This window comes from Protopterus annectens, chromosome 9.part0 (assembly GCF_019279795.1).
Source record: "Protopterus annectens isolate FY-2018-M chromosome 9.part0, PAN1.0, whole genome shotgun sequence".
Classification (NCBI taxonomy): domain Eukaryota; kingdom Metazoa; phylum Chordata; order Ceratodontiformes; family Protopteridae; genus Protopterus; species Protopterus annectens.
The window spans coordinates 247,434,409-247,451,543 of NC_056743.1; the positions used below are offsets into that span (position 1 = coordinate 247,434,409).

The 17,135-nt window shown below is 37.9% G+C and overlaps 1 protein-coding gene across 1 annotated transcript in view; it reads right to left on the reverse strand.

Moving 5' to 3' along the window:
• Positions 1 to 17,135, reverse strand: part of LOC122811165 (oxysterols receptor LXR-alpha-like) — a 516,654-nt gene that overhangs the window by 286,941 nt on the left and 212,578 nt on the right. Inside the window, exon 5 of the mRNA XM_044082826.1 lies at positions 4,240 to 4,419. Coding sequence (XP_043938761.1) covers positions 4,240 to 4,419 — 180 coding nt within the window. The remainder of the gene's footprint in view (positions 1 to 4,239; positions 4,420 to 17,135) is intronic.

The window sequence follows — 17,135 nt, forward strand, 5'->3', positions numbered from 1 at the left end:
TGATCTGTGTCTCGCCTAGAAGACAATCTTGGACCCTGCCCTACTAGAGATGCTCCATATCCATAAGTCTAACTCCTCACACATTACCTGCTCAAAAGACCTGAATCTAATATATGACATCAACAAAATATGCTGGAGAGACAGGTTTGTCTTCCAGAGGCTGCACCATCTCTGGAATAGACTTCCAATACATGTCAAACAGAGTACCTCTCTGACCCTCTTCAAGCACAACCTTGATGAGTGGATGGGAAAACACAAATATATCCCAGCTATATGGCAATTCTGAATGTCCATGACCTTTTTTTTCCTTTTAAGCCTATTTATGTACAAATTCAGCCAATAATGCCAAACAGTTAGTGAGGTTTGGCTTTATTGGCCTAAATTTGTCCATAAATAGACTTAAAAAGAAAAAATTATGGACATTCAGAATTGCCATATAGATGAAACACCTGATGTCCTTAAAGGGTCATTTGCATATATCCCATGTTGCCTCTAATACAAGAGGTTTAAGGAATCACACAGTGGAAAGTCTAGCCTTGCTAGTTTTTACTGATTGTTTTTTCTGTGTCACCTTTTTACACTCTGCATTAATGGGTACATGTAATCCTCTAACAAATAAGTGTGGCCAGATCTTGTTCCTGTGAGACTATTCATAATTTACCAACAGAGGTAAAGCATTCTTCTTTGACTTAGGTTGGCTGAACTGGTTTGATTATTGGGTAACACTCTAATAATCACTACCAGATCATAGGTAAAGGAGGATTTACCCATGTGTGGTTTTCCCACAACTCAGGGCAAAGCTTGAGTAAATCCTGCTTCATCCATGCCTGAGTGGTGATTATTAATACTACACACCAGCTACTATAAAAAGAAATGCCTTAGCTATTTTAAAATAACTGCAACATATAATGGGTCTCTTTCCACTCAGTGGCTATCTCCACACATACCAGGGAATGCAGACATCATTCCTGCATAGTGAGCATGCTACTATTTCCATCTAAGCAGTCTCATTTGCAAGGAAAGGATTTGTCTACAGCTCATGCCACTTGTAAACAATGTATTTATATTTCACATCTCCCATCTTGGGAACAGAGCAAAGTTTTCATCTGGTCACCCGAACAAGAGGTGTTGCTGGTGGTACTTTTTTATTTCTGTATGTTTACTGTCAAGAACTTGCTACTTGGAAGCTGCGGTGGTACAGCAGTAGCATTGTTGCCTCACAGCAAGAGGTTCTCCCATTCGATTCACGGCTGGAGTGCTTTCTGTGTGGAGTCTGCATGTCCTCCCCATGGTCGAGTGGCCTCCGAAAGACTGCATGAATGGGTGTGCTTTCGCTAAAGGTTGGACGCCGGGCTGGCAACTCAGCACCATAAAAAATCTACTGCCAATCATTAGCGAACCGGAGTTCCGCTGTGGCGACCCCTAACCAGGAAAAGCCAAAAAGACAAACAACAACAACTTTCAAGAACTTGCTACTTACATATTATAGGAAACAAAGTCAAGTTTGAAAACTTTCAGTAGTCTGTTTAACAGATCTTTCTGGGGTGGCAGTTCTTCTTTACCATTGATAAAAAGACACATTTATCCAGTCAAACTACTCTGAATGTTATTTTACTTTTATTTTTATTTAGTGCATTAATCCCACTGGACCATTTATGGACACAATCTGGGTAATTATATTCCAGTATAAAGAAGAGATAAAGTTAAATACAGAGTAACATAGTGATACAGAGGTATGTGTGTATCTATACAAACTTTAGAGATTTTTACAAGCATTACACTTCATATTTAAAGGCAAGTTACAAGCAAGCTGGATTTGACAGCAAGCACTATATATACTCCATTTCAGTCTATTGTTTCAAACTAGCTTAATTAACCGAATAGAAAAGTAGGGAAAGGAAATATATGAGAGAAAAAAAGAAAGATGAGGGGATGCGGGAGATTAAGGAAGGAGTAATTGTTTTAGTAGAGTTGCCAGGATGATTAACTGCAGGTGAAGGATTTAACAGAAATAGGAAAGGTAATGAGATTTAAGTGATGTGATGAGACTGGCGATGCTGGCATGTAGCTTGTGAAACTCAATGTTTCTAAAGTTCAGTTCTAAACTCTGTGTACATGGGGATTCTCTTAAGTAGGTTGGTAGCAATTTCCAGAGTTTAGGGGCTACCATGGAGAAAGCAGGATTGCTACAGTATATTTTATTTGCAGGTGTGGCCAGATTGGTGGTAGATTGTGAGAAATGTCTTGGGTTATATGGTGAGATTTTAGGAAAGAGTTTGTGTGCTGCAGGTGAGAATGAGTCAGAAGTAAGGGTTTTGTAGAGCAGGAAGGCCAGCAGGAGGTCACATCTTGGTGTAATACGAAACTATCTGGCTTTAGAGAGAGTTGTGCAGTGGTGTCCTTGATTGATGAGTTTGTGATGAAACAACATATTTCATTGGAGATGATTTGCTGGGTAGTTATATTTTTCTGTGATGATGCAGCAATGATGGGCAGTCTGTACTCTAGCTGGGCAAGAAGAATTCCTTAGCCTATGGTTGTCCTTGCATACAGGTGGAGAATATTCTGTCCCAATAAAGTTGTGAGTTAATTTTCTTGTGTTTTTTTTTTTTTTTTTTTTTTTTTAGTATGGTTCTGGAAGTTAAGGGTTGAGTCAAGTCACAGTCCCAAGTATTTGAAAAAGGTGGTTGTGTCTGTGGTAAAACTGTTTATATCTGTGATATAAAGTGTATTGCTAGCTTTGGCAAGCATTTGATATGTGCCAAATAGTACTGATTTCATTTTAGAGATGTTCAATAAGAGCATGCATTGTAGAAGCCATTGGTTGCACGAATGCATGTTTAGAAGCAGAGTATAATGAGACTGAGGTATGGTCCCTGCACTCCATTCGTCACAGTACTTATGCCAATGAGTAACTTATGCTCTCTAGGTTCTGAGAATATGCATAAGCTTACAGAAAGGTAAACAATTAAAAATCATCGATAATGGAGAACACTGGATCATGGTAGTATGTTTGCATAGTGCTCAGAATGTTAAGGCAGTAGTGTAGCTTTACAGCAACCTACTACCACCCTAACCTTTTAAACATTATTTCAGACAGCTAAAAATCATTATCCAGCACCTGAACTGCCCGATTTTGCAAAACAGCTAGGATTTGCTTCATACTTTTGCTGCATTCCTCATAAAATGTTTGCTCTTCTGGTTAACCACTGAAAACCGAAGTCTACCAATAATGTCAGACAGAGTTTTATACTTAACTGTTGATTTTATTTCAGAAAGTGCATGCAGATGCAAAACTGTTGTCCTGTTAAATTTTAATGTCTCTGATGTTTGTCCTGTTCCTCCCAATCATACTTCTTACCATTCAGAAAATGAATGTTGATACAAAACCTGTTGTTCTGTTTTATTGTGTAACATCCTTGATTGTGTCCCTTCATACTTTTGCCCTGTACCAGGGCAGTTGTTTGATTTTCTGGTAAGTCACTGACGACTGCAGTCAATGTATAGAAAGTTAATAAAACCCATTGTTCTGTTAACTTTTTAAGTTACTTAAAAATAAAAATAAAACAAGCTTCACGAATATCAAAGACTGGCCTTTGACTGATGTAAGAGAACTCAGCAATGCATTCATGATAGCAACTTACGCTTGGTCCAGTGAACCCCATTATTGCCTGCAAATTTAGACTGCTGACTAGCAAATAATTTTAAGTGACATGTTTCTGCCTGCTTAATGGGAACAAATGATTTTCCCAAGAATAGTATTGTTTTTTTATAGTGAATAAGATTTTCAGTCTACTGTCCTGGAACCATAAGAACTGGCAGTGTATGAATTACACTTCCACATCCCTTAATGATGTCAGTACTGTTTCACAAAATGTAATGTCCATCTCTGTAGTACAGCTAAACTGGTGCACAGTTAATCATAGCAGTATTGTCCCACAACATATAAAGTACATCTGTACAATATGAGGAATGATGGGGCATAGTCTGTAGTGTAGTTTTACATCAAAAAACACCTTAAAGTATTAGGCATCAGATCAAAGATATTAATTACAGAGGACACTCACTCTTATTCAGTATAATAAATGTCACCTGTGACCTCCTCTTACAGTATTATAGTCAACCAGCCTCTTCATGTTCTCTTGTCCAGATTACCTTTCATTTCAAAACGTAAAGACCTTAGTCATTCCATGCAATAAAATTAGAGAGATTAAGTAAGGAAACCAACACATGACTTACTTCAATGGTGGATGTTTTAAGCAGTGCAATCTGGTCTTCCCTTGTTAGCTCTAAGAAGCCAGGCAGCTGTTTGGCAAAATCAACAATTTCTTGAACAGATACAATAGCTAACTCTGTGAAATGAGCAAAGCGCTGTTGCCTTGCCTCGCGATTCAGAGGATCCAGACTCTGTGGCCATGGCTATAAACAAAAGCATTCAGAAATAGATTTATTCATGTTTAATGTTAGATGAATGTGTGCAAAGATGCAATCAGTGACACGTTTTGCTGTAATTCATCTTAGACAACAGAGTCAAATCGCCAGAAAGACTTTTAGAAGGCAGTCGAAGAGCAACTCTACCCTACAGAATCTCTGTAAACGAGATTCACTTATGGCAATCCTTCAGCAGAAATCTTTCTTTTTTAATAGTCCTTTTAAGACATACTATATATCTCAGAAATCCAGACAATGGCAGTACATGGCAACATACAAAAACAATTGACTCTTCAATGTTATGATTTAATGATAGAATATTCACTATTCCAAGTGGCTATGATATCACAAACAGCAAATGTAAGCAGAGGGCAGTCTGACACATTATTTGGTATTCTGAAAATGGCTACAAGGAGATGACAGCAAAAACAGAACATAACTGGAATGGAAATACTTTGTGAATTGCACATCTTTTGCATTTTAATCTTTTACAGATGGCAAGGCAAATTTCACATAATTACTGCTGCAAAGAGCATATATTTTTTTATATAACCAGGTTGGAATACTCAAATATGACGGCTCCCATGCAGGTTTCTAGGCATGATGAAAAAGTGCTAAGAAGTATCACATGCATGCATATATAGTAAGAAGCAAAAGACAGGACAGAAATAATGATTCAAAGCTCTTGTTTCCCTGGGAATCACTTCTGTGTGAAGCTTGCATATCCTCTTTTTGTCTGCATGGGTTTTCATTGGGTACTGTGGCTTCCTCTCACTTACCATAGACATGCTGTTAAGTAATCTGGCAGTCCTTTAACTTACCATTACCATGTGTGTGTGTGTGTGTGTGTGTGTGTGTGTGTGTGTGTGTGTGTGTGCAATGCCATGTATCACACAGTATGTTGTGTGTATGTGTGTATCTGTGTGTATCTGTGTGTGTGTGTGTGTGTGTGTGTGTGTGTGTGTGTGTGTGTGCGCAATGCCATGTACCACACAGTATGTTATGTATCTGTGTGTATCTGTGTGTGTGTGTGTGTGTGTGTATCACACAGTATGTTGTGTGTATCTGTGTATCTGTGTGTGTGTGTGTGTGTGTGTGTGTGTGTGCGCGAGATGAACTGGAGTATCATTTAGTATTAGTTCTCTGCCTTACCCCCATTGAGTTTCTAAATGAATGCTGAAACAGGCTCGGCACCCTCATAGCCCTGAACAGGACACCACAGACACTAAAGAATGAATACATGAACTTAACTGAATTAACAGTGCAGTAGACAAAAACTCTTACTGATCTAACACCAGCTGACAGAGTTGTTGCCAGCACTTGTTTTGCCACTTCAGTTCTTGGCTGGGGTGCCTACTGAGTGGAATCTACAACTCCTCTCTGTGTCACTGGGTACTCCCCATTCCTCCCATATCCCAAAGCTGTGCAGTACTTGAACAAGCAGTCCCCTAAGATGCTCAAAGGTGGGCACTTGTGTCAGTTTTATGTGTGTATGTCCCATAATAAGTTGACATCCCATTCAAGAACAGCTTCTATGTTTTGCTCATAGGTTTACAAGTTCATAGATTAGTACTATGCTAACTGCCTTTGTGGGTCATTTTGAGCCTAGCCAATTATCCCATATGAGAATCATACCCTGCACCTCACGACTATCAGATAAACACCTTAACCATTATACCAACCTCACACCCCTGTGACCTCTGTGTGCTAGGACAGGCTCTGTCTTGCATTGAATTAAGCAGGTAATTGGAGAATGAATGTATGAATGGATGACATAACAATGCTTTCAGGGATTCATGATGATTAATCAAACAAAATTTGTCCAACCAACAATAAATTCAAAGAACTATTCATGCATGCCACTTTCAATGAATACCAAATTATGCTTTGTTTTTGCAGGGAGGCAAACCCTCCAGCATACCCCATGTGGTTTGAGACCCCTCTGAACATACATACACACACACACAGACACAAACTTATTTATACAAATTCTATGGCTGCATTACAGTGGAGAATGTGCAAAAAAGTAATGTTTTACTGAAAGTGGCTTTCAGAGATATTTCCAGTACAGTATTATCCATCAGACAAATTACAATTGAAAACTTGTCAAGCTCCCATTTAGAAAGAGAGTCTGTTTTGTCACGGCATTAAAAATCCCTCAACATTTGGAGAAATTAATTCAGAGAAAAAAATATATGCTTTAAAATACATTTGCATGAGAACTTACCATAACAGTTGATGTTTGATCACTGTTGCACTATTAGTAGCAGACATGATATCCTGCCAAGGATAGCAATACATGTAGTCAGTGTACCAACATCTGGGTGCCTTCCACTTGCACTGTACTTCTGATGTATGACCAAAGCTCAAGACAGCTAGGAGGTAAATAAAGACTGTATGGGCATGAACTAACTCAGGACTTTCTTGCTCCAAATGAAAAAAAAAAATGATCCTGAAGCAGAAAAATAGGTAAATTATATACAAAAATAGATGCTATACAGATGCCAACAGGAAGTAGGGAAAGAAGGAAAGATCCATCCATGCTGACCAAGGATAAGAAAAGAAAGAAACAAGGGGAAAGCAGCATGGCATGTAATACTGCAACAGTGAACAGTCAGCCATCTGGTGTTTAGGTAAATTCATACACAACTGTACAATACCCTTCCTTAGTTCATTGCTGAAGTATTACTAACAGTTGAGAAGATTCCCAAAGCTGCATAAAAGGAGACAGAGGTGGTTTGAGTAGATGAGTTGTGGTCTAAGATTCCTTGAAGGATGAATCTAGCAAAACCTATTTAATTCCTGTCACAGCTCTTCTTCCAACTTACATGGCTAAACTCAATATTAAGTCTAAATAAAAACAGAAGTGGTTCCACATGGCAGGAAATTATTGCAGAAGAAATTTATTGCAAAAAGTAAGCGCTTTTGCAAATAACATTCGCTTCTTCAGTAAGCACTTTCGCGAATAACATTCGCTTCTTCAGACTGAAGAAGAGAATGTTATTCACAAAAGCGCTTACTTTTTGCAATAAATTTCTTCTGCAATAATTTCCTGCCGTGTGGAACCACTTCTGTTTTTATTTTTACTATTATTGATCTACTTTAGTTGATTCCCTTGTCTACTCAGAGGCTTGCCTGTTTTTCAATATTAAGTCTCTTTATTTTCTCCTAAAACTATTCATAGATTACATCAAACTGTGTTTCCTTTAACACCACTCATTCCTCTAAACATGTTGTCTGTCCTATAATTACCCTATTATATAATATAATATTATATATTATCCTATAATTCTTCAGTCTTTGTCTTTCTACTGTAAAATGCCTTCACCCTTCCAATTAGGCTAAATCCCCGTGTGCAAAATGCTCCAACAATCTTCCATTTAATAATGCCTCCTTGCTCTTCCTAATTATAATCTTTTCCACTCTCTCAGTAATACCCCCTTCATAACCCTCCTTTGCTTTACACACTAAATATCTTACACTGCTTTGTAACTATTACTTAATCATTAAGTTAAGTCACTAATTTGCATTGTATTGTATTATATTTTCTGTATTGTTTACATTTGTTATTTTATTGTTAGAATGTGTAATTTTGTGGAGCTTTTTCCCTGGGCTTCTGCCAAAATGGGGTGTTGTACAACCCACTCAGGACATCCTGGTACTCAAATACAAATAAATAAACCATCTTTAGCCCTGGAAAAAACATCCAAGTTTAGAACACCAAGTAGCTGGTGATTTAGAATCCAGCCCTTTGAAAAAAATCTCCAGAAGAAGCAACAGCTCTTGTGGAATGAGCTTTTGAAAGACATGGCAGTCGTTTCCATGAAAGGTATAATGAAAAGAAATAGCATTAGAAATCCACTTTTCAATGCTTTGTTTAGATCTGGAAGACCCAGCTTCTTTTCCTGAAAAGAGAGAAAGAGTTGATCAGACTTTCTGATATCCTCATTTTGTCAAAGTAAAAAGTAAGTTGCCTATGGACATCTAAAGAGTTTTGGAGTCTCTCTTCTTTGTTTTGGGGAGATGAAAAAAGGTGGTAAGATTGATGGACTGGTCCAAAGATATATATCACTGACCACCTTAGGCATAAAGGAAGGGTTAGTCCTAAGGGTTAACGTGTCCTTGTGGAAGATGAGAAAAGATGGAAATTCCATAAGTACTGGAAGTACTAGCAAAACAGTCTTTTAAATATAGAATTTAAGAGGACTCGGGTTCAAATGGTACAAGAGTGGGTTTTTCTAAGACATAATTTAGGTCCCAAGGAGGAGGCATAACTCTTCTTTGTGTCCAAATGTATAGGACACCTTTCAAAAACTGCTTGACCTCAAAACATGCAGGTCGATGAGGATCTAAGGGCAGAGAGGCAAAGTTGAGTGACAAATGCACTTTGATAGAAGAAATGCAAGTGCAGAGCTGAGCAGCTCACACAAGTAAGAAAAAAATGGCAGGGCTACCCATTTGATAAGCACCCTGTTTTTTTCTTCTTCTGACATGAAACAATAAATCTTTTCCATTTGGAAATATAAGATTTCCATATAGCAGGGCTTCTAGTCTCCAGTAATACTTAAAGCATGTCCACTTACAAAAGGTCCCTGAATGGAAACAAAATTCTATCATCCAAATGGTTTGAATGGTTAACAGCTTAGGGTTTGGATATTTGGATGCATTAGTAAACCCTTGTGTTATGTGAGCAAGTCCATCTTGTGTGGCAACTTTTGATGAGTGCACAGGGCCTAGTGAAAGAGAAGAGGAGACCAGTGCTGCCTGGGTGAAAAGGAGTCACCAACAAAAATTTTGATTTGTCTTTCAAGATTTTGAGGAGGATTGGAATCAGAGGGATGGGAGGAAAGGCATAACGGAGTGTCACCTTCTATGAGAAGGGCATGGCATCCATCTTCCATGCTTCTGGGCATGGTACTCTGGAACAGAACAACCTCAGCTGCCTGTTCTGAGTGTAGATGAAGAGATCTACTTGAAGAGTACCCCACTGATGGACAATGTGCAGGAAGACCTCTTTGTTTAACACCCATTCATGATGGTCTGCCTTGGACCTGCACAGGAAGTCTGCTACTATGTTTCTCACCATTGGAATGGAAACTGCCTGTAGAGAAATACTGTAATGGATAACAATGTCATAAACAGTCATGGCTGACCTACAGAGGTGATAGGACTGTATGCCCCCTGCTTGTTTACATACCACACAACTGTGGTGTTATCTGTGTACACTTGGAAAGGGCCAGTTGTCCAAAGGTAGTTCAAGGACTTAAAGTGTCAAAATGAACACCTTTATTACCATGTTGTTTAAGTAGATAGTATTGTACATGGCCTGTCTAAAGCAGGGAAGCCTTTTACTGCTTTATTAGTTTATGTGATTAAAGTACAAGCAAAATACAGAGAAGGGTGAGAAATGTGTGCTCACTGTATGTGCCTAATATGGGTACTTTCTAGTGTATAAGCAGTAAAATGGCCTCATGTTTTGCTAGGCACTTGTCATTTTTTATCAAAAAATTTGGGATCTGTACAGCTGGTTATAGTACCCTGCTGTTTCTTTATAATGAGCTCAAATTTTGAGAACTGTATTACTCTTTTGCATATTATGGTCTAAATTGAAGCCAGTTTTGAGACAAGCCATGTCAGTGATGCTTGCAGGAACTGTAAAGGACAACCCCACCCCTCTAAATTGCCTCTGATTTCTCTAATCAACTGACTGTAAACTAATGCCTTTGAATACCACATTTGCTTTTAATGTATTTCTTTTTGCATGGTACTGCTTCTATACTGCATGTATGCAGTTTGGTTGGACACATTCCAAAGGCATTATATACATGTTATGTCACTGCATACATAAACTATGAAGTTCGCATTGCTTCCCTCTGAATCCTAGAGATTTTTGTAACCACACCTTTTAGTCCTAGATCAATGTATTTTGTAATCAGCATGCAGTGTTTGCGAATCCTGCTCTGGGGGTGAGGTTATGCTGAACAGTTCTGCAGGCATAAAGCAGAAATATTTAAGGTCTTGTTTATCTCACAAGTAGTACATTTATGAAGACTGAACACTGTCTTGTCTGCATGCTATGCTACAGAGATGATTTCCCTGGCATGTTGATATAACCACCTTTGTAAAATGGACAGCAAAGGAAGGAGGTAGCAGAGGGGATCCAGTTGTAAAAGTCTAAGGAACAATAGAAGAACCTGAATTTGAATTACAGTGAAAAAACGTTGAGTTAAGGCACAGATTTCCAGATTGTGCCTTGCTGTTCTAACCACTAGGTCACAAGGTCTGCCACACTTCCAGGTTCTTTTGGTTACTTTAAGATATTAGAATTTACAGTCCACAGCTGAAAATGGTTGCTTGAGACTAGACTACCATCTTAAATAAATAATTAAGCACAAATAAATAAATACATTGTCCCAGGCCATTGCTGCCTCAAGTTAAACTGTATTAGTTTTGATACTAAATGTGATAGTTTCAGCCACAGCATAATTATAGGTTGACTATCTGGCCACCTGATCTGACTAGATACAAATCTGAAATTATATACATTGTGTACTAGTTATTATCTTTGTAACTGACTTACTAAGGTCACCTTGCACTATTAAGACAGTCATGTGCAAACTTTTCTTAAAAAGAAACAGTGACAGATACTTGGTTTACTGCTTCAAGCTGCAATTCTTTATTTTGCTGCTGCAAGATGTTTTTTTAAGATATGTGCTTGAGTAACTATACATTTCAGGACACATTATCTTTCCCTGTGATGTTCTCCTGAGCCAAGTAATGATCTGAGGGAACATGAATCTGTCAGCATTATTGATCTGCCAGAAAATATATAACTAGACTGTACAACACTCCTGAAGTTCCGGTCCTTCAGCATACTGATTTAACATGCTTTTTCAGTTTACATGGTTGGCAAAAAGACTGCTCAAATGAGTTGCAAGTGTTGAAAATTCGAACAGGAAAGATGAGGGTGAAACCTTGATACATGGAAGGCTTAGCAGAAGTTAGCTTATGGGGGTAAAACTGACAACATTGATCCAGATAAAATATATAAAGTCTTAGGATCATCGGTTTAGTAGAGATGACTGAAAAAGGAAATGTGATATGTTTTTGATGGTAATCTGTCTGATGGATAATACTGATAAGGAAATATTGCTGAAAGCCACTTTCAGTGGCCATAAACTTTTTTTACTTTTCTCCACTGTTGTGTGACCATGGAGTTGATATATATGTTAGTTGGGGTGTGGGGATCTCCCTCACATGGGATGCTGGGGGGCTTGTTTGCCTGCATAGAAAGCTTTTTTTTTTTGTTATTCTCTGAAATTGGCTTTCAGAGTTTTTGTTCAGTGTACAAATTTTGTTTGATGAATCATCATGAATCCTCTTAAACTGGGCCATGTTTGAAGATAATGAAATAAGTAATGTTCCAACGTTTGATGTGTGCTAACAGTGCTCAGCACCTCAAGGTGTACTGTCTCATTCTGTAGTCTGTGGGAGAACTACCTGTACTGATAGCATATTTAACTATGCTTGAATATTTTTTTAATAATTAGCCAAACTGCTCCCAGAACTATATGAAGTTTCTCAGAGTCATTGTTCCATGATGAATTGGATTCTATTTGCATGCCTTGATATTTTATAATTTTATGACTCTCAGTGTGTAGGACACTGTAGTAACTACTTATATATTTTCTTGTTCAATTACACTACATGGTGAACCCTGTTTTTCCCATTTTACATGGGATCGGAGTGTTGCACCAACATTAATGAAAAACACCTAAATCATGAATAAAATGTAAATCAGTAAATCACATGCAGTTTAATAGATTGTGTGCTGGCACAATATGCCAGTACAGTCCACTCATAGCTCTCTGTATAAATATCTATGCAGTGTATTTCATAGAATTGTTGATAGCTGTGGCTGCAGTAACATAAGAGTTGAAGTCCTTGCAGAGATGAACAGCCACTGCAGAGCTGGCAGAACTGTTTCAGATGCCATGGTCTAATTAGTGAGATTTTGCAGCTGCTGACAGTACGGATAGCAGTGTTATACAGGCCTGTATAATAAATGATACAAATTAGTAAGTGGAATGAGCAGAACAATTCTGTCTTGTCCTAATTTGATACTAGCAGAAAGCAATGTCTGTAAAGAAAAACGTTTGTAGCTACACTTACACTTCTTGTACTGAGTAAGAATACATTACATGAAAAGTCAATGAAGCACAACAACAAACTGTAAGTCCTACATTTAAAACAAACACTGAGTTTCATCAGATTGACTGCACATCCCCCCAACCTAATAAAGAGAGATTTTACTCCCACATTCTACTTTAAACATACCGACTCTGAGGATGAACTGAGTTAGAAAAGGGACCTCAGTTTTGACGCACTGCAGTCTCAAAGAGTGGAGTGGTCAATAACCTCTTATGTTCCCTTCAGTAACACAGAACATTGTGTGTACTTAATAGACATGTCTAAATGTATATCTGGAAGTAAATTGCAGGTTTAGCGTACACTCCCTAGCCAGGACAGCCAGCAGCCAAAAGTAATCTCTTCTCCCACCTACCATACCCTCGCCTCTCATTGCCTCTGTATGTATTTCTCCTATCTTTTCCCTCCTATTACTTCTTGTCCTGCTAGCCCCTATGAGTAGCCATGATTGCAATATATCCTACTGACCAGTAGGTGCCACCCTCTTCCCATGACTAATCTCCTTGAACACATGTCTTACTATCTTAGCATATAACTCTCAGGCATTCCCCAGTTTTTCCTACACTTATCTCTCCTGCAGTCCCACTCTATCCTTCTACCTTACACTGCTTATCTCTCTATCAACTCTCCCATCCATCTCTCCCAAACTTACCTTAGCAGTTAGCACTCTACTGATTGTTCTCCTGGGGTTCAGTCCTTCACTGGCTCTACCCACTCTGTTCGCCCTGCAGGCTCACTTGTCTCTAGACACACTGGCTGTTCAATGGTTCCAATCATACTTAGACAACAGGCAGCAGGCTGTCCTATGAGAGAACAACTTATCCTCCCACCTCCCAATTGCCCTTGGGGTCCCTCAAGGCTTCATATTAGGCCCTCTCCTATTATCTATTTTTATAAATGACCTGTACTCTGTTATAACTCAAGCTACTTGTATCCAATATGCAGATGATTCCACGCTAATATGCTCTGCCACCTCGCCATCTATCCTAGAGTCCATAACCTAAAATGTGTTTAACACAGTGGAGAAATGGCTTCTACATCGATGCCTCATTCTGAATCCCCAAAAAACAAAACTGTTACTATTCACTCCCACACATAGGGCCTCCCCACTTAATTTTACTGTCACATCAAGCAATGGCACTATTATATCTCCTGATTATACTACTAAACTTCTTGGGGTTCTAATTGACAACAACCTTACCTTTTATTCCCATATTAATAGTACTAAAAAATAGTCAACAAAAAGCTAGGATCCCTATATAGGTTTTAATCCTTTTTGTCACCACTAGCCAGAACCACCATTGCCCAGTAACCACTTAAACTCTACCCTGCTCTATGCCTCGCCTATATATACGAAACTATGCAAAAACAACATCAATAAGCTAGCAATCTCCTACAATAATATTGCCAGATTTGCAACTGGATCTGCCTTCAGAGCCCATCATTGTGATAATCTGAAGCAGCTAGGATGGCTAAAACTGCCAAATATCATAATATTTAATCAACTAACAGTTGCCCACGAGATCCTGTACCAACCTACTAACACACCAATACTTACTAACCTAATCACCCCTATAACAACCTCAAGACTTTACGCTCATCAAATAAACTACTTGTACAAATAGGTAAAGCTAACAACTTGGCTGGTGACTCCTTGTTCGCCAATACAGTTGGAAAAAAAACTGGAACTCCCTCCCAAAAGACCTAACCACCATTACCTCTACAACATTACTTAAAAGCAAATTGAAGCTATACCTTAAATCACAGTGGCTATGCCCTTGTTCTAACCCTATCTAACTACTCCTAATTCCTCAAAGCATTTATTATCATTACTGTACAAACTAGTTACTTTTCTGTTAACTATTAAGAGAATGTATAACCTACCTACTTTTTTCTGTCAACTACAATGAACATATTCTCTTATACTAATTTTTTAGCAAAATATTTGCATGGCTGACCATAGCTGAAATGTACCATAATTCTGTTTACAGAAATGTAACAAAATGTAATGAATGGGATGATTATCTGTACATTTAGCTGCATTTGTAAATGTCCCATATTATAAATAATAGTGTGTTTTTTTTGTTTGTTGGAGCTTTTCTCCCCGGGCCTCCACTGAAAATGGACATATATCCAGTTGGACTAGCCCGGTCAACAAATGTAGAATAAATAAAATAAATAAATAAATAAATAAACACAGAAAGAGTTATAATCTGCAGTGAACCATTTTTAGACATGAGCTGGGCACAAAGAAAAGTTACTACCATACATGTACACTGGATATGGGAAACACCCACTCACTATTAGATAATAGGACAAATGCTGCAATACTACCCTCATGGTAGTATAAGTATTTGTTCAAACTCAATTCACTGAGCCATGCCTTGAACAAACCATTGAAAAACATTTTCTCTCATATAAGAGAGAGTATTTTTTCATTAAAGGTTGCTATGGCCAAGAATTTAATTTACCTGAACTGCAGTTACTAAAACAAGAGTTAGATTGTGGAAAAACTGTTCTAACCTCTTTTGGATTAACCTGCATAAATAGGTATCAGATAGTTTCCATTCTCAAACAGAAGTCTTTATTTCTTTGGATGGATTTTTCATGTTTTTAAGTTACTTATATTGCATGGCAGCTGCACTCTTGCTCATAGGAGATGCCCATTAATCTAAATTATTTCTATAGTTATACAAGGAGTACAATCACGTTTTCTATCCAAAGAATTTATGCTGGATTTAAAATTGCAAAGTTACTTCTCACATTTGAACAGGTCAAACATTCAGTACTTCAACTGGCTGAAAACACTTTCTGCTGCTTATTACTGCTCTGTGAGATACTGAAATGAAAGCAGTATTTGTTCTAGAATGATTTTATCTGCAGCATTTAGCTCCTTGCTTAGGAGTGTTTTTTTTCCCAATAAACACCTTTATTAAATTATCACATATGACATAGGCAATCTTACATTTACATAAATGAAAAACAAACAACACTGACACCACTTTAATTGCAAATATTATGCATCACAGACACCATTGAAACAACTGTAGATGCAAACATTATATATCACTTATACTCTATCATATGGCTCATTCAAATCTTGCCTCTTAAACCTTGTTCCTTCTCTGCATATATTGTTCTCATAATTCCCATTTTTTCCTATGTAGTTTGCTCCTTCCCTTTTCTAAAGATCCCATTTCCAGTTGTTTTATCTCTGCTACTATATTCACTACTTCTAATAAAGTTTGTCTAGACTTTGATTTCCATTTTCTAGTAATTGCTTTTTAGGCGGCCAACATAATTAGACTCAGAAATGCTTTACTATGTTCAGGCAATTCTGATTCTGTATCACAGCTCAAAAGAAATCATCTCCCCAGTCAATCCAATCCACTCACCCAACATATCCAACACAGTGGTCCGCAGGAAATCCCTAACATCTGCCAGTTCACTACACTTCCAAAAAATATGTTCCCAGCCACTTGAAATCTGCCCATCACACCTCCAACATTTGCTGTCCACATGAGGAAAAATTCTTTGGAGTCTTCTTGGGGTATAAAAATACCTATGCAAACACTACTAGGCAAAGATCCAAAATCTTATAGACTTAGTTGCAGATTTGGGAGATACACATATATCCCTCCATTGTCTCTTTCTGAATTGCTTATCCAATCTCTCTTCCCAATCCTTTCTAAGCTCCTCTGATTGATTCTTATATTTATCATGCAATGTATTATATGCTCTACTAATTATTCCTTTTTAACTGCAGCTTTTGTTTTAGATGCTATTAAAAACTCTACCAGTGCTTGTCTTTCATTAAGATCCCCCTATTTATTTCTCTTTGCCTATACTCTGATATCAGTCTTTGACAGGGAAAGCAATCTTTAAACTGCAGTCCAAATAAATTCTTGGCCTCTCCCCATTCTATTACCTTTCCCTTTCTAGTTATTTGCTTCCAATACCTTGGTTCATTTGCCAGTTTCCTCCAGTAAACTCCAGCCCCCTCTTGCCTATTATCTGTATCTCTAGCCACAGTCATCTCTATAGGCAGAATCTCTTTTCTCCATTCTCGTGCTGGTTTAGTTCTTAGAATACTCCTGGCTATTTTATGAATATAATACTCTGTATGTTTTTTGTTGTTCTCCTTAATAGTCTATATCCAAAATCCCAAGCTCTCCTTATTTCTTGAGCTTCCCCCTTGTATCATCATCATCCTTTCTACTTTTTGAATTATAGTTTTCTTCTTGTGCTATGTATAAGAGCCTTAACTGTGCTGCTCTAAAATACCCCCTCAAATTAAGTAATCCTAGTCTGCCTTGTTCTACTGGAAGAATTTTCTTATCCCACTTGTCCCTTGCTGTCTTCCCTTCCCAGATAAAATCCTTCAACTCTTTTTTAATTGCTATCCACAGCTTCGCCTCTGGTTGATGAAAATATACCTGACCTGTGTATAAGACTAAAGGGACTGAAAACATTTTAATTGCTTGTATCTTAGTATC